The following is a 23328-nucleotide window of genomic DNA, read 5'->3' as shown; positions in this document are numbered from 1 at the left end:
CTTTATAGTTAAGGATGGGGATCAAGCAGTTACTGCGCAGCTCACCAGGGACAGCATTCTTCTCATTTCCCTCCCCTGCAGCATTAGCTCCCAAGCCACTTTAGTTTGCCCTTAGCAGCACACAACCACCCCGTTGGAGGCAGGATTGGACATTTTCTCCAGGTGGCAGTCCATCACTTCCGACAAATGGGTCCTCCAGATCGTCCAGCAAGGTTATGCCATCCTGTTTCTTTCTTACCAACCACAACTTCCTCCCACATCTGAAGAGCTTTTAGAGGAGCGCCTGTCTATCCTGCTGCAAATGGTACAGGCTCTACTGGCCTAAGGGGCCATCAATAAGGTGCAGCCTCAGAAGCAGAGACAGGTGTGTTGCTCCTGTTATTTCCTTGTTCTTTTAGGTATTTGCCATCTGAATGCTTTCCTATAGAAGGTCAAATTCAAAATGACCACACTGGCCCAAGGTCTCCCTGCCCTTGATCTTGCAGACCCACAGACCGGTTACCTGTAGTTTAAGGTTGGCCAGGAGCATTTTAAGTTTTATAAATACAAGGTAGGGACTGGGAGATTATTGGTCCAGTGCACGGTCTCCCAAATTGAACCTGTAATATCGAAAAAGGGGTGCACTGTTCCACAAGAGAGAGGGAAGCAAGAAAACTGATCAAATAAGAAATTGGCGAATCTATACTGAGTATTCTTAGGAGGGCCCTCAAGCACCCACTAGGGTGACAGGTATCATCATCGGGCTCACTCCTCGCCAGACTGGTGCTGCAATGCCTGGCGGGCCGCCCAGCATTCTGGGTGGCACTCAACCTTTGTAAATGCGCTAGCAACGAGGGTCTGGGAACAAAACTGAATAAGGAAAGGAGAGTGTAGAATACGACAGAAAATTCTTAAAATTAGCTCTGAACCTGAGCCATTATTTTAATGTGATAGAAATTGGGTTCAGGCCAAGATTAAAAACAATAAATATAAGAGTGTTACTGGAGATAATGTACCGTCACACTCTATGCTTCAGGGAAGGTAGTTCGCCTAATCCTGCATGGTCAACATGTTTCGCGTCTGTGGTTGGTCACAAAGTGATCCAGTGACGCTTCTTCAGGACCCACACAAAAAAACTATTGATTATTAAACTACTTCTCCTATGTGTCAATAATAAATCAAGTGCACATCAAGTCACTTACAGTGTAGAAGACAGAATATGTCTAAGTCAATTGGTCAGTACAGTCGCCCATCCCATGTTAGAGATTGGGCTCCCTAGGTCTGCGCTAGCATCAACCAAGGAGAACAAATTTATTTTGTCCTCGGTTCATCGGGAAAACCTACCCCCTGCCGCGCGCCTGTTAAGTTTGCCATGCTCCCCTTCAGACTTACCAATGCCCATCGGGTGTTCACAAAAGTGATGGTGGTCGTGGCTGCTCATTGTCCGGAATTCCAGTTATCCCATATCTCGATCACTGGCTTTGAAGGCAGGCTCTCCACAGTCAGTCGTAGACCACCTCCAGATGACGTCAGACATCCTGATATTGTTGGGGTTCTCAGTCAATGGGATGAAGTCACACATGATTTATTCGCAAAGGATTTCTTTTATATGAGCTGTCTTGAACACAGTACAGTTCAGCGCCTTTCCTCCACTGCAATGAGTCTAGGGCATTCAGGCTATGATCCTGATGTTTTAGCCTTGGTCCTGGACCTCAATGTAAGCGGCTTTGAGACATCTTGGCATGTTGGCCTCGTGCTTCCTGCTTGTAACCTTTGCCAGGTGGCATATGTAGGCTCTGCAGTGGAATCTGAAATCTCAGTGGGCCCAGTACCAAAGGACCCTAGCAGATGTCATCAAGGTGTTGGAGGTGACTGCACAAGATCTGCAGTAGTGGATGCTCAGCAGTAATCTGAACAGCAGCATACCCCTCTCCCTTCCTCACCCAGAGCTGACGGTGGCAACAGATGCATCACTGCTGGGTTGAGAGGCCATCTCAGAGAGGTGGAGATCAGAGGGCTCTGGTTTCCTGCGGAAATGCGGCTCCACATAAATCTGTTGGACCTGTGGGCAACCTGCCAGACACTGAATGCTTTTCTGTCATCCATCAAAGGATAGCTGCTGCAGGTTCTCACAGACAACACTACCGCCCCTCAAGGTGGCACAGGTCATCTTCCAACAGCAGGGAGAACCCTGACTCAATCTTTTTGCCACCGTCAAGAATGAGCAGTGTCAAACTTTGATGCACTGGACTTTACAATAACACTCACTGTAGGAGACACAATTAGGCTAGAGTGAAACAAAGGACTCCTGCTTTGCCTCTTCTGCCCAGAATTCTGAAGATCAGGAACGATTGGGCCGAAATCATTCTTGAGCCAGGATAGTGTGGTACCCGGAACTTCTGGGCATGAGTATCTGTCTTCTGATCACACTACCGCTTTGGCCGGCTCTACTGTCACAGTAGCAGGGCATTGTTCTTTACTCGGAACATACATTCTACACCTCCATATGTGGAGATTGAGCGACGGCAGTTGACTGCTTTCGATCTACCACTGGTGGTCATGGATGCTATCCTCCCTGGAAGGCCCATCTTTGAAATCAATTTAAGCTTAGCGCTGGGACAAATTTGTGGCATGATGTGGAGCCTGCAACACAAATCCCTTTGAAGCCAAATTGTCAGATGTTTTATTGTGTATTTTGTCTTTGGTCCCTTCAGGTCTTGCATTGGGCACTATTGTAGGTGTTTTGTTGATGCCTTTTTTAATTTGTCCAAACAACAATCCTTGTTTAAATCACTGTTGTGATGCAGTTTATTAAAGGTTTGACACTCCTGTTCCCCCCTAAACAATTTGTGATGCCACAGTGGGATCTTAATTTGGTCCTGTTCACCCACTTCATTAAAATGTACAGCTCAGCTGCTCATTGTGTCTCCTGACTCTCCGAGGTGTCTTCCTCATTGTCATCACTTCAGCTGATCGCATGAATGAGCTCCACATCCTCTTAGTGTTCCATATCACTTTTTTTTTCTAGACAAACTGGTGTTGAGGGCCAGGGTGGCCTTTTTGTCAAAAGTTGTGATTCCTTTTCATGTTGGACAATCCATTATCCTCCCAATGTTCCTAGCTCTGCCTAACCCCTCAAAAAAGGAGGAGAGGCTCCATTGGTGGGACCCCAAAATAGCCTTAAGCTATTACATTGAAAGCATCAAAGACCACCAGCTGGATGATAAGCTTTTTGAGGGGCACTCGGGCTCAAAGAAAGGTGAGGCGTTGCAGAAAATACCTTTCTCACGGTGGATGTTTAATTAATATTGGCTATGCACTGGCCAAGAAACAGCCTCAGTAAAGAATGAGGGCTGCCTCCAGGATAAAGGCTGCTACCATTCTATTGACATGTGGACTGCCAGTTCTTGATGTCTGTCAGGCTGTAACATCGTTGTCAGTGCACACGTTCATAAAACACTACTGCTTTGACAACCATATCTGACAGGAAGAGTATTTTGCCCATTCGGTCCCGCAGGACGTTTTAGTCGGAGCCCACTCCACAGACCCTCCACCCTTGGGAAGTACGGCTTTAAGATCGATTCTAAAGGCGACGAATCTGCAGTTGGAAAATATACATCAGAAGAACAAGTTACTTACTTCCTGCAATACTTTTCCTAGTGGATACCCTTATCTAACAGTAGATTCCTCACTGTCCTTCCACCTCCCCAACATTTTTTTACTGTCTACAAAAGGTCCCAAATTAGAGATCTGCACAGTGGTATGCACAATTGTTTTGTGCTTTTCATCTGAGGAAAGACTTAAGCTAGAAACTGATGTTGGCACGCAGGGGTGGTGCTTAGATGTGGCCACTCAGCAGTGCACAGGAGCAGGGCTTTGAAAATCTCCTGATCCAGTCTGGTGCCTGGGGAATATTCTAAAGATGAGGAAGTTAAGTAAGACAGAGTATATGCCAGAAAAAGCATTACCAAAGTTATCTTGTTCTACTCTTCTCCTCCAGTGAAACTACCTACTCCTTCTTGAGATCGCCCTGTAGTCCTCAAGATTCTACAAACCCCACGCTTTGAGCTTGTTTACGACATTGACCCGAAATATTTAACACTTAAGTTGTGTTTTTGCTGGTGGCTATTTCAGCCATAGATTGGGGGATCTAGATTCTGAATCAGTTAGACCCCCGCATTTAAAGATGTTTACATATTAGGCTGACTTTCATTACAAAGTCAATTCGTTTTCCAATAAGAACAGGAAGTTATCCTATCTTCATTTTTTCTTTGAAGAAACGTTCTTGAAAATGTTGATGTAGCCAGAGGTGTTCAGGTTCTCTTGCTAGATCACATGACTACAGACAGTGCAAAAAACCTTTTTCTAAGTTTGAGTACTTTTAGGCAAATGAGTAAGGCTTATTCTTTCACTTTCGGTCCATTTTTCAGGACCCATATTTCCATAGCATGTGTTTCTTAAGGACCTACCCTTCCAGAATCAATTGAGAGCAGATCCAGTGGAGGACAGCTGCATCTTAGTAAAAGCATGTGGTGCCCCTATTCATGACATCTGAAAGGCGGCCATCTGGGTCACTCCATATACCTTTGTTTCTCACTATTGACTCTATGTTGGGAATCACCAGTCTTCTCGAAAACTGTGACTGCTATCCCTAGATAAAAAAATGTACTCCTATGTATTTTTGCAAATGTCTATTAAAATACTAGATGGGTTGTGTCAACCAGGAGTTGTATCTTTGTTTTGGAGTCAGCTTGTTATGGCCTCTCTGTTAAATCCTCTTATAGAAGTACTAGAATGAGATAAAGGTTGAAGTCAATGTCCCAATCCCTTTCTTGTAATCCTTATTACTCCATTTACTCTTTTGTTAAACTTGTACTTAGACCCTCTCTCCTCTCCTGATCGTGACCTTGATTCCACTATGCTTGTGGATAAAGGAATGTGTTCGGGACCCTCCCTTAATTTCTACTTCTGGAAAGGTGTGGGGCCAAGGAGGCGGAAAGCTGCAGTAAGGAGATACAGAGTTGTTTTTGTTTTTATGCTTGGCCTTGTGGTGCCTGAGAGTGGGGGGTGGAACTTCATATAGTAACTACTGGTATGAGAAAATAGTAATCTGAGTAATGAAGATTATCGATAAGTATCTGGGACATTTTCTCATTCCTTACTTTGATATGTATATATAAAGAGAACAGATTTTGACCTATAGATTGGCCTGTAAGGGGGTGTGAAATTCTTTTCCTGGGCAGTGTTATAGACACTGACTGTACTGAGCTCTCTGCCGAGCTCTTGATCAGGGCAAGAGTGGCTTTCTCCTGCATGTCCCTTGTTACAGGCAAGTACATGTGCCAGTTCCCCTGCTCTGGTCTCTGCCCTATTATGGCTAAAAGGAGTGCTCTGTTTAATGGGGAGGCAAAAACTGAACTTGGCTAGATTATCTTTTGATCGAGAAAGTCCATCAATATCAACAAAGATTAAGCCTGCTTATGACACAAAAGTAATCAGATCTGGTCTTTATGGCAACCCTGCAGGGAGCCATAAAGTGGCTATAAGAGGAGTCTTACCCACATAACCGATGAGGCATCCTGCATCATGGAGTCCTGCATCCAGAAGCACAAGGCGTTGGATGGTCTCAACGTGTGGGAGGGAGCATTTGATAATGTAGGTCTGAGGGATCTTCTGAAAATATACTGTTAAAATGACTTAGTAGGCTACCACAATAAGGATGTTTATTAGCAGGATCCCCTGATATGGTCAAAAACGTAAAGACTTAAGAGGTGATGCAGGGATGTGATTATTGCTCCAGACTTTAAGGTCTACATGTTATGACCATTTTTTTATTGCCCAAAGGGACAGACTTCCTTCATCAGGACCAAAGATCACCAACAATTCCTTTGTATTTAGAACTCAAATGTAGCTTATTCGTGAGGTGACTATACACTGAAACATGCGCACACTGTTGCATACCCGCGCTCCAAATGGAGTGAGCCAGGTTGTTTTCTGTGCATGCAGGGATAAAAAAATAATCAGTGTTTACAGAAATTTCCTTTATTTACGCGCACTATTGAAGGCTCACCTTGCACTGTTTTCATGATAAACCACGCTTGCTGTTATAAAGTGAGCCACACAAGACACTATTACACACTAAATATGTGTATGATTATATAAATCGGGTGTCAGACAACTCACCCCTGGTAGTCCTTCTTGTTTTGCCCCATAGGTGACAAGAAAGGACCCTCCTTATTGTCATACCTAAAGCTCTGTGACAGAGAGGAATATCCTCTATTAGCATGATAGGAATTCTTTCAGAAAAGGTGAGGGGGGTGCTCATCCTTAGCCTGGTTACAATTACACTTACTTCGTCCAAGGAAGTGGCTGGTGGATTGCACCTGTCATTGGAATGCCTGATGGCAGCTCATGCCGATGGTTTACAGATTCAGTACTCCTTCTCATTCTCATCAACATTCAGGAGCAACAAAAGAGATAGGTGCACTCCACTAGATGCTCCCTTTGACGAAGTAAGTGTAATCTTGGCCAGTCTATCAGTGAGAGCCCCCTCCCACTACCCATTCTGTGAAGGAATTCCCATTAGACTAAGGGAGGATGTCTCTTGCATGTCTTCCTGCACAGGTAAGTGCTGGTTTCACTTCCTTCTCTGATCTCTCTCCTGACCTCCCAATCACCAGGGCAGGAGGCCTTATTTTCCACATATGATGCTTCTGTGTGTAGGTGAGTGCTGAAGTCACTGTCCCCTGCGTTCTGCCTGTGGGCCTGCATAGCAAGGATGGAGTGGCTCTGCTCCACAGGTGACATTAAGAGGGTGCTTCCACCCACATCAGTGGGAAATTAATTTAGTCTCTTTGGGTTGTGAAGTATGTACTTGAAAGCTTGCCCCTGAGGTCATTAGATTTACCCGTTCTTGTCACCTGTAGATGTACCCTCCTTCTTAGCACCTGCCCTAAATCCAGTGGCATCTGTGTGTCCCATGCTGATGTTGTATTTCATGCAGACTGGCCCATCAGCAGAAATCCCTCACTGATGTAGTGACCTCGTCCTACACAGGGCAAGGGTGCTTTCCTCCAATTCCACTGAGGTTTCCAATTAGGCAGTATGGAGCACCTTTTTAATTGTAAGCACCCATCTAATTCCTCCCACTCTTACTATCGCTGTGAAGGGCACCAGATTAATTCACCCTACCTTACAAGAGACTCCAAGTTGTTTCTATTCCTTGTCCACTGCATTGTCTATGAGACTGTCGACATGTCTTCTCATAACTGTTGAAAAGCTATATATACACATTGCAGTACCCAGTAATCAGTAGCTTATCTGATAGAGATTTCTAGTTGCAGATTCCTTGCCTTTTGAAATTTTCCCAGGCGTCAGTCTGGATCTGGAGATTTTTCATGAACAGTACCCCTCCGCGCTGTTAGGTGGCATCGATCGCCTCCTAGTCCATCATCGGCGTCATCTGCAAGGATATGATGTTGTGGGTCCTATATAGGTGCCACCCCAGTGCGCTGACATCAGTTCTTTTCTTTCTGCACCACCCAGTGCTGATCCAAAGAGAGCTAACCCTGGGTATTTTTTGACTGGCATTTTAAAAACTTTTTGCCAACGTTTTTTCGAGTTGTTTAACTCCTGGTGCGTCGAGGATGTCCTCTAGGAAGATCGAGTTTAAGCCCTGGGGTTCCTGTCATTGTGTGATGTCAGTGACAGATCCGCACCTCCTGTGCCTTTGGTGTCTGGTGCTCGACCCTGATCCCTACCCAAAGTCTTGTTCCGAGTGCCGGGCCATGAATCTGAAGGCTTTGAGGGAGCGTTCCTAAAGCTAAAGGTGGCTCGTGGCTCAGCTCTGTGTAAGTCCCTATCTCTGTTGAGGGGAAGGTCTCGGGATCAGTCGCGTAGCCCCCCATTTTCTTTGTCCCACTCCAAGTCCTTGGGACGTATGGGTAACTTGAGGCATAAGAAGAATTCGAAGTAGACGAAAAGTTCTTTGACTTCACCTCATCTGTCGGCTGATAAGGAGAAGGAGCATCGTCGAGGCCTCCACCTCGGAGCCTGCGTCAGGGCCGACTTCACGCTACCACGAGTTTCCAGGAGCTGGAGTGACCCCTGTCCAACTCAAGGATTTTATGAGGCCATGCACCTCATTTTTGGACCCAGCAGACTAAATGGTAGTGTCAGACTTGCAGGATGCTTATTTCCACATCCCCTTTCTGCCTCCCCACAGACATTCCTTGCGGTTCATGGTGGGCCACGAACACTTTCAGTTAACCGTGCTCCCCTTTGGCTTTACCAGCACCCCTCGGGTATTCACCAATGTGATGGTGGTGGCCGCAGCTCATCTGTGCAGGTCAGGGGTTTCAACCGTCCTCTACTTCAATGACTGGCTGTTAAAGGCGGGCTCGCCCCAGGCTGTCGTTTCCCACCTCCAGACAGTGGCGGACCTTTTGCATTTGCTGGGGTTCACTATAAATGTGCTGAAGTCACACCTGACTCCCTCTCAGATGCTCCCTTTCATCTGAGCTGTTCTGGACACAGTGCAGTTTCAGTCTTATCCTCCCGAGAGGAGAGTCCAGGATATTCAGGCTATGATGCCAATGTTTCAGCCTCTATCCTGAATTTCGGTGAGAATGACTCTGAGGCATACGCAGGCTCTGCAGTGTGACTTGAAGTTTCAGTGGGCACAGCATCAGTAGAATCCTTCTGACATAGTCCAGATCTTGAAGAAAACTATGCGAGATCGGCAGAGGTGGCTAAAGAACTGCGATTGGGCTAGAGGCAGAGCCCTCTCCCTTTCCCGTCAGATCTAACAGTAGTGACAGATGTGTCAATCCTGGGATGGGGCGACCACCTGGGAGAGGCAGAGATGAGAGGAGTCCACATCAGCCTGTTGGAGCTCCCAGGTATCAGACTAGCATTGAAAGCATTTCTTTCCTCTCTCAAAGGAAGGTAATGCAGGTGTTCACGGACAACGCTGCCGCCATGTGGTACTGCAACAAGCAGGGTGGAGTGGGGTCATGGACCCTTTGTCAAGAGGCTCTGCGCCTCTGGACGTGGCTGGAACATCAGGGCATGTCCCTGATGGTCCAACATCTGGCGGGCTCTTTGAACGTCTGGAGCGGACAAACTCAGCCGACCGTGCTTAGTCGATCATGAACGGCCTCTCCATCCAGAGAGCCTTGGTTAGATCTGTTCGCCTACACAGAGAAAGCACAATGTCAGAAGTATTGCGTGTTGGAGTTTCCAAAGTGGCATTCGCTAGGAAATGCTTTTCATCTCAAGTGGAACTCAGGCCTCCTGTATACCTTTCTGCCCATACCACTTCCCAAGTAATCCTTGCGGTTCTGGACTGGGCACAAAGATTCTGGTATCCTGAGCTATCGAGCATGCCCAGTGGCCCTCTGATCAGACTGCCCCTTCAGAAGAATCTTCTGTCACAGCAGCAGGGGAGGGTCCTCCACTAGAACCTGTCCAGTCTCAGCTTTCTTGTGTGGAGACTGGCCACGGCGTTGACAGCTTTTGACCTTCTCCCTGAAGTCTGTAATGTTATCTTAGTAGCCAGGCATCCCTCCACCCAAATGCTAAACGCCTGTCCTTGGAAGAAATTTGAGGCATGGTGCATAAATAAATCTGTTGACTTCCTTTCTGCCCCTCTTTCTGAGGTTCCCTTGTTTATACTTTCTCTGACCCAGCAGGGCTGTGCTATGGGCACTCTTAAAGGTTACTTACCTGCTATCTCTGCATTTTTAAGGTTGCCTGGTCAAGCTTCCTTGTTTAAGTCTCCAATTGTATGTAGGTTCCTTAAAGGTCTTACTCATACGTTTCCTCCACCTCCATTTATCATGCCCCAATGGGACTTAAATTTAATTTTGACATTTCTGATGTGCGCTCTTTTCGAGCCTCGTCACAATTGTCCTCTCAAACTTCTCACCTTGAAAACAGCCTTCCTTGTGGCCATTACTTCTGCTTGCGGGATGAGTGAGCTGCAGGCATTGTCATCTATGCCACCCTACCTTTCCATCTACCCTGACAAAGTGGTGCTTTGCACTAGGGCTTCCGTTTTACAAAAAGTGGTCACACCATTTCATGTAGGCCTATCCATCACCTTGTCTACTTTTTGTGCACCCCCACGTCCTTCTAAGGGAGAGGAGAGACTGCACCACCTGGACCCAAAAAGAGCGTTGGCGTTCTACCTTGATCATACAAAAGAATTCCTGGTGGATAACCAACTCTTTGTCGGTTATGTGGGTGCGAAGAAAGGTCGGGCAGTGCAGAAACTGACCATATCCCAATGGGTCGTACTCTCTACTAAAATCTCCTATGCACTAGCCAAGAAGCAACCACCTGAAGGTTTGGGTGCTCATTCTACTAGAGCAGCAGCTGCATCCACTGTGTTAGCCCACGGAGTTCCAGTCTTTTATATCTGTCAGTCGGCAACGTGGGCGTCCTTGCGCATGTTTACCAAACACTACTGCCTGGACAGTCAGGTCTGTAGGGATGGGTACTTTGCCCGTTTGGTGCTGCAGGACTTTCTAGTTTGATCTTAGTTCACAGGCCCACCTCGGGCATGGTATTGCTGGGTATCTATTCAAAAGGTAAGGAATCTGCAACTAGAAGTCTTTCTCAGATGAACAAGTTACTTACCTTCAGTAACGCCTTATCTGGTAGAGACATATTCTAGCTGCAGATTCCTTACCAACCCACCCATCCTCCCCGCTCTGCAAACTGATTTCTAGTGACAGGTACTCCCCTTTCAGGGCCTTAATTTTGATGCACCAGTGGTCAGTGTTCTTCATGCCTCTGTGTTTCTGGCGTGGAAAGTCGTGAAAAGAAATTGATTCAGTGCTCCGGGGTGGCGCCTATATAGGATCTGCGACATCATAGCTGGCGCATGCGATGCTGATGACTGACGCTGAGCCAATCAACGAAAACTAACAGCACACAGGGGTACTCCTCACGAAAAATCTTTGGATCCAGACTGACACCTTGGGAAAATTCAGAAGGTAAGGAATCTGCACCTTTAATATGTCTCTACCAGATGAGGAGTTATCGAAGGTAGGTAACTTGTTCTTTAGGGTATCACAAACCCAAGGCAGGCGTGCGTCCATTAATATTTTCCACCTTATTTTGCAATAATTCCAATTGTCTGCTTTTATTAGTGACCCTCACCTCCCTTCTCAAAGCATATGCTCTTTACAGAAATAAGGTGGGGGACTCATTTCCATGTGCAACCCATGTCACCTTTACAGTAAGTGACTCCACAGCCCTGTATTACTAATTACTTTAAAGGGAATGGGTTTGTTTTACATATAAAACAATCTAAAGCTCTCTTTATATTAATCCAAAGAGCATTCTGTTTACTCACCAAGGAATGACTGTCTATAAATCTACATGTATAAGATGGACTGTAGTTGGGTCTGGCAGGCAGCCAGTGTTGGCTAAAATGATACTTTACAGGGCTCTGCGTTAGACCCCTTCAGTCTTTGCTTGATGGGCGATATCATTCCTACTTTGGATCATCCCACAAGACTTTGTAAACTAAAACACAACACATCAGGAAGCCAAAGGTCCAACGAGTTTAATGCAAAAAAGTGGATGGTGAAGTGAAATAACTAGTGACATATGTCAGTCCAGTGGCCACAGCATCAGCTCAAAACCCAGTTGAAGCACATAATCCTAATTTCTATTCATTTTAGACAGGTTTGTATACACTGCACTTCCTACACAAGTCACTTAGAACACAAGCGTGATAGAAACTGTTACCTCAACAAAGCTAACTAATGAACAGAAGGCAAAATCTTCTCACAAGAAAAATGCAAGGAGTCTTTATGGCGCAGATAAAGATGCATAAACACTACGGCTAAATTCACTTCTTCCTGAAAGTCACGTTCAGATTGCCAATATTCAGAGCAAGACTACGCTTTACTATGAGGTGCAGAACATGTGCCAATGGACAACACTTAACAAATGGCTTCTGAGAACCTTGAAACTTCACACGCATGTTAAGGCGACTGAACACTTCAGGGTAATACAAGAACAACATTAAAACCAGGTTATGTTGTATATCATTGCAAATTATGGCATTTATGCAGTGGCAGCCAGCGGCAAATAAAATGGCTGGGGTGAATATTTAATCCACCCACAGTTACTAATAAAAACCAGCAGTGCCCTTAGGTTCAAAGCCAAAGATCTCAATCGTAGCCTGTTTTAAACAGTGTTCATAACTGTCCATGATTGAGAGCTCTGGAGTTCAGACTGAAGGCAGTGAGTTAAGCCAATGTGAAATTAAAAAAGAAAAAATTTTACTTTACCTACCTCCTCGTGCTCGGTGCTCTCCTTCATCTGGGCAGCACAGGCTCCCAGAGCTCCAGCCAGCAACTCCCATCTATCAGTCCAACGTCAGGCAGCATGAGAGAGGCACAAGGATTGGCTGGTGCGCACTGGTCCGATGCTCCTTCTGGCTCTGGGAGACTGTGCTTGCTCTACACCTATCTGTCTAAGACAGCTTGGGCTGGAGTCTTTAAAGTGCGCATGTAAGGCTGGCCGTCGTAAGACAGCCGGCCAAGGTGACATGCACGCTTTAAACTGAAGTGCACATTGTTCCTACCTGCTGCTGCCCACCCCTCGGACCTGGCTGCTCCCAGCGTGAAAAATAAAAGGGTGATACATTTGTTTTATTACCATTTTATTTTTCATGTTTCACGCTGTTGTAGCAGAGGGGCAACACTCCTCCATCCTCATGAGGCCCCGCTGCTGCAGTTAAGTTGAAAGAATCTTTGGTATTAAGACAACACGTATATGAGGTTCTGATTTCTTAACTTCATAAACACAGTGGGCAATGCACCAACCCCCTTGGTCATGTTGCCAGTTCCACTTTTTGGGTCATTCTACTTGACGGCTTTTCAATATCTGGAGTATCAGACAGTGTAGGTGATGGCATATTGCCTGTTAATGTGTGAGTGCCTACTCAAAAGGGGAAAGCACACACAGGCAAAGGAGTCGCTCCACCCACTCAGGAGAACTTGCAAACAGCATTTTTGGCACTTGATGGCGGAGTGGCCTCTGATGCAATCTCTGGTGCTGAACACCAGCATGGCTGTAGTTGTAGCATTGCATAGCTGGACGTGGTCATGCTGGCATCTTCAGGTGGTTGCACCCTGCCCTCTATGTGGGGCTCGTTGCAGCTGCTGGAAACCTACTGGAGCTTTAATTGCCCACTCATACTTTGCCTACTCTCAAATTTCTGGACTCCCATCGAGGCACTGGGTGGGTGAGGTTGGAGGCCTGTTTTTGCAGGAATTCATTGCTACCAGCCCTCGGTATGTTGCAGCAGGTCTCCGTGGCCAGTGCATGGTAAATGTACTCATGGTCACATTAAGTTAACATGTGCATAGTGACTGTGCCCGTAGTCACATTAAGACAGCGTATATGCACAGTTATGGTACACTATTCCTTTGATGCACAGCACCAGTGAACAGGGGCCTTTCACATCAAGCTGCCACACAACTCTCACTTGTATCTCCCACTTCATGATGGCAATGCATATGTGCAAGGTGCCAGCATTCTCTTCCGGCCACCCTGGGATCGATAGTTTTGAGGGTGAGTGTCACAAGGGTGAAGTGAAAGTGTCAATCAGGCCTTGGATCCCGTCAGAGGAGTATTTCAGTCTCACCTTTGGCTATCAGGGTGCATATTATAGAAGTGCCCGGAATGTGCGCCCACCTTGTACGCCCCCGGGGCACTTTGGTATGACAGAAAGAACTGCAGACACTTATGCGGCCCCTTCTGTAATACAGATAGTGCTGGTGCACATACAGCGCCAGGGCTTTCACCAGAGGGTGTTCCCTCATTTGCATGTGGGCGTGGCTCCATGCAAATGAGGGAATCCCTTGGCTTCTGTCCCTGCGCTGTATTATAGACACGCGCAGAGGGAAAGAAGTTGTCAGCTGTCAGGAGGCGCTGCAGTACAGATGGCAGCCCTCTGTAGGGGTAAAGCGTCAGTTTGCACCTGCCCCGGAGGCAGAGCATTCATGCTAATAGGGCACAGTCTCCTTGTTTTTCTCTACTTTTTATAAAGGGCGCCATCAAATGCGCCGTATTGTGACCCGGCCCCTCATGTGTTATTCCGCCTGGTAAAGAGTGATTCCCATTTCAGTGCGTGGATGAAGTGAAGCTTGTGTGCACAGCAGTGTAGCACACTTGTGATCTTAAGTGTTTTCACGCTCTTGTTGTTGCTGTACCGACTGTTTATTTGAACCTTTGTGTTTTTACATCTAAGTGTGACTTGAGCGCTTAAACGCATTTCCACTCTCCTGCAGATGTGTCGCTAAGGATGACTATGCACTTCAATGTGATCGCTATGTACGTGTGACCTTGCTCATAAAAGCGGCACTTAAACTGACTATTTATTGAAAAGCCCTATTGGCATTGCCAGTTTTTGTTCATAACGAAACTGAATACCCCACCCGACCCCACCATTCCCCTTTTCCGCTTAGATACATCCTGCGAGAGGAAACGGCACGTTTGTCCTGCAGCCCCATCTCGCTGAACGAGTCACAGAAGGGGTCTTACATTTTTAATCCATATTCATAATTGAAGCCCGCCCATCTGTCCAAAGGCTGTCTCTGGGCTCGCGGCTGCTGTCTGGGAGAGAGTCCCGGACAGATGGGGAACCCGAACAGAAGCCAAGCACTTCCTTTCCTCCGTGAATTCTTATTGTGCCACGCTGGATCAGAATGCGCATTTTGAGAACAAGGTGCTGGCCGTGAATATTCTGACTTTATGAAAATGTTAAGGTTTTCTGGAACAGAGCGGAAGTGCGTGCTTGTGAGGTGGTTGCTGTCGAGCGCAGAACCGACCTCTTGTCTATTATTCCTGTGAGTATATTTGACTTTTCAAGCATGGGCAAAGCCAGTAGGTCTCACCTTTGGGATGTATTAGCATTGGGGTCAAGCTGTATAGCATCCCGACTGCTTTGCAGCAAGCCCAAAGGCACTAAAGTTTAAAAGAAAAAAAGGAGCTTTGACCCGGAAGTCGTAGCATTCTGTAGGCGCACAGCCCATGTATTCCTTTGCCTATAAAATGACACCAGCTTTTTTTTTTTTTATGAAAGCGCCCCGGGGTAAGCAACACAGAGGGCTGGGGTGAGCAACGTGCCAGGGTGGGGGATTAGAAGCAACTAGTGAGAGAGAAGGAGGGCGTGTGGGAGTGAGCAAATCTGAGGGGGAAGGGGTGGAAGCAACATGGAGGTCAGGGGTGGTGAGGAGAACAGTGGCCAAGAGAGAGCAGCGTGGAGTGCGGGGAGAGAAAACAGGCAGAGAGAAATGTGAAGCGTGGGGGAGGGGGAGAGCAGCACATGGGAGAGAAAGCAACCCAGGGAAGAAGCGTACGACAGCGAGTGCATCACAGAAGGGGTGGGAGGAGGCACGTGGCAAGAGAACACAGCAATGCACATGGAGGGGCTCAAGAGAAGACCATGAGGAAGAAATCTGGAAAATGCATGCACTGTTGTGGAGAGCGTAAGTCAAAAGAAAAAGTATATCCCTAAAAGTGAGTAGTGGAAGGAAACAAGTAGGGAGGGACAATGCTTCAGCAGAGGGGCAGATACAAGATAAGAAGCAAGCAAGCGAGGGTGACGGAAAAGGCTTTTAGCGGTAAGCAGTGGGCGGGCTCCAAGACCCTGGATGTCCTTGGTAGGTCCATGATGTGAACCTCAGCAGACAGCCCATGCTCCGTCTAGGAGGCTTGACATAAAAAAGGGGTGTTAGAGCACTGTCCAGTACCTGACATGATTGTCACTGTTCATGTAGGAGAGAGTAAAGACTGCTGCATAAAATGCTGGAGGTGCGCGAGACAACACATTTACAGAGGGAGCATAGTCGGAACTGAGCAATGAAAGTCATTTCGCAAATAATTTGAGCTACAAACGTGTTCTAAGAATATGATAGTATCTTGAAAATTAAAAAACGGTGTATTTCTTTCACGTACAGAAGAGTTTCACAGTTTGCGACCCCATAGCGAGTCCCTGCACTCACAGGGATGGTGGCCTGCTGGAGACAGCAGACCACCATGTCTGTGACTGCTTTTTTAATAAAGCAGTTTTCTTTTCTTTTTGCAGCCCGTTTTCCTTAAAGGAAAACGAGCTGCAAAAAGAAAAACTTCCGAAACCATTTGGTTTCGTTTTTTTCAGAGTAGGCAGTGGTCCATAGGACCACTGCCTGCTCTGAAAAATTTTGTTTTGGGGCATTCACAAAGGGGAAGGGGTCCCATGGGGACCCCTTCCCTTTTGCGAATGTGTTACCATCCACTTCAAGTGCATGGTAACTGCCAGTTGGTTTGCGACCGCATTCGCGGTCACAAACCAACTCAGCATGGCAATGCGGTCGCAAATAGGAAGGGAACACCCCTTCCTATTTGCGAGTCGCAGCCTCAAATTGGGAGTCGGTACCGACTCGCAATTTGAGGTTGTGCATCGCGTTAAGCCTTTTGCGCGTCACAAACTGCGTTTTTCGCAGTTTGCGACGCGCAAAAGGCTTCCTACATCTGGCCCCTAAGTTCTAAGAGAACCTTGTGCCAGAGCGAGATATCTGCCTCGAACTTCGGTGGCTCGCCCACCTCTATAAAAGACCTGATGGACACAGTAGTATATCTCATTACAGGATGATTCGTAGTTGCAATGGAGCTCCTTTTTACTTTCCTTAGGAGATCAGCTGTGCCACCATTGATGTGTTGTCTTTCACCTGGAGACTCTATCGTATATTGAGGATAAATAAGAAATAACCAGGGAAGTCAGGTTTGGAATTCCTGATGCCACTGGTGCTAGTAACTTCAGAGGGGAGAGGGGCCTGGGGTAGAGTTACTGGGCCAAACTATGGTGGGGGGCTCATGATGAAGCCTTTAGAAGCGAGAGACGTTTGTCAACCTCCATCGGCCACAGTCTTCCTAGAGGCAAACTAAGGGGATATGGAAGCAAAGGCAAATCAAAGGTTAAAGCAAGAAACAGTCGCACTAGAGGGCATGAAATCAATACTGTAGAAGGAGATCTTCTGCCAAATGGTAAGAACCCAGCATTCCTTGGTAACAGCATCACCAAAAAGGAACTTTTTCCTGACTCTTGGCATTAACACTGTTTCACCAAGCTGCAACCAGAGACTGTGGGATGTGGAAACCAAATCCTTCTGCCTACACCCAAAGGAAGCCAAGGTGGTGCTTTATCTTATGGCATCCTCTCTACTAGTGCTTATGACAGTACCAGCTTTCTCCACATGGCCCTTGCGACCGCCAAAATCTGCATTCTTGGCCACTGGAAGTCCCCCACTCCACCTACATTGGAGGAGTGGATGGTGGCAATGGTCCAGACTGCAGCCCATGAACGCGTCATTTACCATCTGCAAAACCAGTCGGCGTTATTCATGCAGACACTGGCATCAGGGACAGCTCATAGCACGTTTGACAACCCCCATCGCTAAAGTGGCAAGAGACTTCGCTGGTATCCTGTCACCTCATTTGCTTTTCCTCCCCTACCCACCCCCTTCCCTACCACACCGCCCTTCCTCCTGCCACTAGCTCCCCCACTCCCCCTTCCCACCCCTGTTCCTCCCTCTCTTCCTCCTACTTCTCCCTCCCCACCTCCCATGTTCCATTCCCCTGTTCCCCTCCACTGCAGTGTTCTTATGACCGTCTCCTCCCACTTCCCTTCCTTTCTCCCCTCCCCCCATTTCCCCCCCCTGTTCCGACCAACCCGGGTGCCAGATGCTCTGTCCTGATCCTGGCCTGCCATTTTCTACACTTCTGCCTCCACCCCGTTCCAGTCTCCAAGCTGCACGCCCCTACACGGCCCCTTCTACCACTCCGCTGGACACCCTTAACCATCGCCCCAAGACACCCCCTGTTACTCTTCCATGTTCTTGCCCTTACACCTTTCTGCCGTATCATTGCCCCATCCTGTCAGACACTTCGGAACTCTGCCCTTGCCAGCGGGACACCTAGAACCCTTGATCGCTGATGCCAGGGCTTTTCATGTTTTCCTGTTCTCATGTTTGAGATGCCTTCCAGTATCATATAGAATGTATATCCCTTTTTCCTCTTACTCCCCCTCCCCCTTTCCCAGAGTTTCTTTTTCAATTCTGTTATTATATTCTACTCTGTAGAGCAATGTACTCAAGGATCATTGTTATATCCCTTCAATAAAATATTACAACACAGAAAAAGGCAGAATCAGCTTATGCAACCCGTGAGGGAACCTGAAATCAGGAGGTCCGGTGAAGAAGAAAACTAAGTTCTACCCCTCCCAGAGAGGAGAGTGGCAGGTCCACAAGTGTCTGCTCAGCGATGACCCATGAGAGGGCGCAATCACGCGCACACCATAAATTCATGCATTTTATTCATGTGCTTCCCTGTTGCACCCCTGAATACACTGCACTACTACTCCCTTCTAATACACCTAACTTATACTCCACCAGCAGCTCAAGTTATGGGGAGGTTGGTGCGCAACCAACATCTGCACTGCATCATCACCCCATGAATCCAGACTCAGCAGGTGCTGAGAAGCAAGTCCTGCGATGCTGATGGTGTCTGCCGATGAGGCCGAAGTGTTAGATTTAACAAGTACCCAAAACTCAGTGTTTTGTAAATCTCAGTCTTGTGAGTTAGTTTTATGCAGGGTTGTCAGTTGCTCATGCAGTTGCTGCAGAGGTTGGTGTGCAAACTGCAAATCTCTGGTTTTGGTCTTCACATTCTGAGTCCACCATACTGTTAGATCCAAGACCCAGAATATTTTATTTTTAAAGTCTTATTTTTGAAGGCATTTGTTTTCGCAAATGTCTGGTGGCATTCACTCGGACAGAAGGCAATTCCTCTGCAGTCAGTGCATTCGATGACCACCATGGATTGTGCGAAACTTTTTAGTAATTTATAATCTTGAAGCAGAGAATTGTGGGAAATGAGCAGGTAGATTCAATGTCCACAAACGGCAAATGGAAGGAAAAATATGGGTTATAAGTTAGGTGTCTACAACGTATATGTCCTGATTCAGTTTGATGCAGGTTGTGGTGTGGTATTTAGCGCACCTCATAAAATCGGGCTTCTTGGTGATCAGAATTTACCGCGTGTGATAAATAGCGCCTACTACCAGGTGCTCCTAACAGTGGCGAGTAGCATGCACGCTTGTGTGCTTCCTGCAACAGAATCTGCATGTCCTGGCACATACCGGGTGATCCTTTTTAATGAATACATTTCAACAGACTTGACCTGCAGAAAATGCATGGGATAATACTCGGGGGGTGCAGGATATATCGAATAGATCAGAGCTGATAGCGTCACTTGTGTCTAGTCTTAATTTGGCTGCAGATCTCCATGTTTTCATGACTTGGTGAAGTGGAAACTGCCCATCTTTCTAAAGGTTGCAGGGAAGGGAGGTCAGTGGAGTCAGAATGAGGATTTTTTGTGGTCTACCTTGTCCGAAGCAAACGTAGAGCTTTGAGAGTTCTAGTGAGGATAGTGTTTCAGGGAGGGATTTGAGGTCTCACCAGCTTCCGGTAGTACACAGATCCCTTTGGAGGAGTGATCAGAGGTCAATTTGTGAGGGTGAGTTTCAGGATTACATCCTGGCACAATCCTTCTCTTCTTGATGCTGGTGTCCTGCTGTCCAGGTTGGTATCTGCAGAGTACCAGGAGTGTCGTAATCTTGGTGGTGGCTGCAGAGAGGGGTTTGGTTTGTGTGTGACCGAGGTCCGGGTTGAAGACTTTTTGCGTCCTTATGAGAACCATGCTGTGGTTGCTAGAGATGTTCAGTTTTGCCAGAAATGTATTTGTTTGGGCATGTACATGTGTTTGAGTGTTTGTAGACAGAGGAAGTGGAGGTCTTTTCGACTGGTTGTCTTTGCATGAGTTTGAGGAGGTAGGATCAGCTATCCGCTGCTTGTCTGTAGCAGGTTGTCAGCTATCAGGTGCTTATAAGTGCAGGGGTTTGAATATGAAAGACCAGCTATTGTTTGCTTTTCTCTACAGGACCTTGGAACAGTAAGGACAACCAATCAGCTGCTTGTCTGTACGGGGCCTTTGAGTGGGACTGACCAGCGAGGCTGATACTGACCGTTCAAAGGGCTCATATTAAGCCACTGCAATGTCTAACACGCGGAGCCTCTGGAGGCCGTGAGGAAATTAACAATGTCCTTGTTTTTCATGTGGCAGGAGGTCTGTTGTCCAGCTGGATCTGGCCAATACGAAGAAAGCCCTCATCGTTCCTGCTTTTGAAACGCTGCGGTATCGCCTGGCCTTCCCCAAATCCAAAGCGGAACTGCTCTCCATGTTGGACATGGGAACACTCTTCACTTTCCGGTAAGTGGTGCGTGGTGGGCACTCTCCCCCTTGAGCTTGTGATGTCCCGTAGGAGAATTCAGTGGTGGATGAAATATGAAGACGCGCAATGACACAGCCACCAAGCTTACATTTCCACATTGAATTGTTTTGCCACTGGGTTTGACTGTACTGAGATTACCCGTCTGCCTTCTTGAGCTGATTTCTCTGTCACCAGTATTCTTTAATGAGCAGTCCTTCCCTCTTGTGGGCTTCTTGGGCCACCTTTTAAACCTAGGGCACCAATAATCAAAAAAGACCTCTCCTGCCCACTTTGTGGCCTCTATTAACCAAAATACCCTTCTACTGAAAACGGTGCCTATAACCATCCCTAACAGCTTCTTAAAACTGGCTTAGGTTAAACCCATTCCAGCAACATTCCCTCGTGTTATCTTGGTAAAGAGACTAGTTAGACACTTTTTTAGCAGTATCTAACTAGTCTTTGCATAAGTGTTGGCCAACCAAACAAAGCTTTCAGAGCATCAAAAGGGGAACCTTACAGATGTCCCTGGAGGCAAATTCTAGGTTATTCTTTCCCTTAATTTCCCCCTCACACTTCTTCAGACCTTCTGCTTATACTGATGTGCAACAGGCTCTACAGGTAGTGCCCCTGAAAAAGAACAAGAATCAAGGGAGGAACTGGCACTGCGCCCACATGTCTGGGGTACAGGTTTTCAGGTACAAGTAGCAAAAACTAAAATGCCCATCTGAAAAAGTTGCAAAGAGAGTGCACAGCAGGTAGTGACTCTTTAAAAGACACAAGTGCACTGCACTAGACATCAGCTAAAAAAACAAAACAAAAAAAAAACTGACCAAAGACACAAAGTGGTCAAAATAAAATCAGCTGCTTCGGGTTCACAACGAACCATTGCTGCCCCACCTAAATTAACTTGGTGCATTTCTTTCAAACCAAAACTGAAATATAAGGGAGGATACGGAACTCTGCCACATAAAAGAAGGTTCAGGAGGCCACAGAGGCTGACAGTCCATGAAGGGACCCCGTGCCCATCCATGCTAGTCGAGGCCCTGATTTGTTCATCACCGCCTAGGGGGGTCTGTCTTGTCCTCAAGACTGTCCCACTGGAATTGTTTTCCCTTCTACTGAAATAAGTCCTAAGAAATGGTCCCAAATTGCTTTTAGGGATGTGGCTTAACAGCTACAGGTACAAGGTCCACAAATACAAATCAACTTTTCTGCCAACTCTGCTCAAAGCCATTGCCCTAAAATAATTCCTCTAAATAAATTTAAAAAAATAGATGATCCTATTTTTTTGGGCTTTGGACTAGCCATCTCCCCCCAACCCAACAAGGTTGAGGAGTCTGCTTAGTGTGCGCTTGGTCACAACTTACCCTGCTAACCATTCCACAGTGTGCTGGTGTGGGTCCTGGGACAATGGAATAGTATATGGCTATGGTGCTATTATAGGGAATGTGACGTAGAGCATGTATGGTCAAAGTCACCTGAAGAGCTGTATAGGATACAAAATAAAGGCATCTTTTGTGACAAAATTCTAATGCCCTGCAAGAACCCGTGGGAGGCATGAGGTGCCCTCTAGGTTGAGAGTTAAATACCAGGGGATGTTTCTGGTCAGGACTGAGGTGCACTGGAAAGATACCTGCATTCGGTGTCCTAGAAGTGCATTGCTATGGACTGCTGAGCTTGAGGCCTAGGAGCAGTGGAATGAATCTTGAATTACCATGGAGTGGTGCAAGGGTTAGGAGTACTTGACTAGCTGCTGGGGATGGAGCAGGAGCCACTAAAACTCTACATTAGCAGCAAACAGACTGGACTCAGGTGTTGCAGGTTCTCACTAACACTCGTGTACCGGTTCACGCACCCCCCTCAGCACCTATAATGTTACATGACTACGACTGTTCCCTCGATCACAAAACTTGAGGTGCTGGCTGTGTACCGCCTTGGCGACAGCAAAACTGTGCCTTTTCCGGAATTGTCCAATACCGCTCTCCCCACACGTGAGGGGTGGCTGCAGGGTTTGGCATGCCAACACTTGACTTACCAGTTAAATGACCATTCACAACTTTTCTTAGACATTTGGGGTGGGGTTTTGAACGCTGCATAATGTCTCCTTTAATTCTTTTCCTACTTCACCTGCGGGAGGCCCTTCTGCGTTGTTTATTCGCAGTTCTTCAGACATGTGTTATGTATCTGTGTACATCATGCTTTAGTCGGTGGAGACTCCTTCCCACTTGAAGGCGGATAGTTTTATCCCAGAGACATACTATACCCAGGGCCACTGGAATTCTGCAATTCTGGGGCCACAGCGATTTTCTCATTATGAATTTGCTGCATTTGAAACACAACCCACCATCTGCTGTATAAGCTGCTGATTGTAACAAAAAATGTTGTTTCTAGCTCTAACGGATAAAAAGTTACAAAACATATGGCGACTTGTGTTCCTGCACTTCGAAAGGCGTTTGGCAAAGTTTTGCAGGACATCCTTCAGTTGGTTATTTCTGTATTTGGGTGTTAAAAAGGTGAACTCTTTTCTCAGACTTTGTTACTAGGTGTTAAAATGGCAAAGTGATGAAGTAATACTTTCACAAAATGTGCTGCATTATGCCGCATAATTTGCCTTTTATTGCTACATAAGTTAGTAAACCCTGCCGCATAATTCCAGTGGCCCTGGCTATACCTAGTACATTGTTACTGTTAATTGTAGACATGGCTGGGTCCAGATATGCTGATTGAACAGTTCATAGACCTTGGGGGTGGAGGAGCGGGGTTATGTCTTCAGTCTTTTTTTCTACTACAGCACTGTCATTTTTCTACTTCTTCGTCTTTTCCGTGTATCACTGATAACATATTTGTAGTGAAGCATCAGCTTTGATATCCTGGTCTCTTAATAAACATGATTAAACACAATAGCTACATTAACAGGAAGCGCGGCAAGTCAGGGCCGAGGTGCATTAAAACTGTTGCCTGGAGTGTCCCAGGAAAGAGCTGCTGATCAGAAGTGAGGTGCATTGAGAAGGGTG

At 46.7% G+C, this 23328-nt stretch overlaps 1 protein-coding gene across 3 annotated transcripts in view; it reads left to right on the top strand.

The window, feature by feature from the left end:
* The window catches only part of LARGE1 (LARGE xylosyl- and glucuronyltransferase 1), a 755508-nt gene that overhangs the window by 715708 nt on the left and 16472 nt on the right, over positions 1–23328 (top strand). For all 3 annotated transcript variants that reach the window (XM_069227932.1, XM_069227934.1, XM_069227933.1), the window contains exon 13: positions 20167–20313. In XM_069227932.1, coding sequence (XP_069084033.1) covers positions 20167–20313 — 147 coding nt within the window. The remainder of the gene's footprint in view (positions 1–20166; positions 20314–23328) is intronic.

This window comes from Pleurodeles waltl, chromosome 4_1 (genome assembly GCF_031143425.1).
Source record: "Pleurodeles waltl isolate 20211129_DDA chromosome 4_1, aPleWal1.hap1.20221129, whole genome shotgun sequence".
NCBI classification, from domain to species: domain Eukaryota; kingdom Metazoa; phylum Chordata; class Amphibia; order Caudata; family Salamandridae; genus Pleurodeles; species Pleurodeles waltl.
Note: the sequence above shows the minus strand (reverse complement) of the source record. Positions and strands in the feature narration are given on the sequence as shown.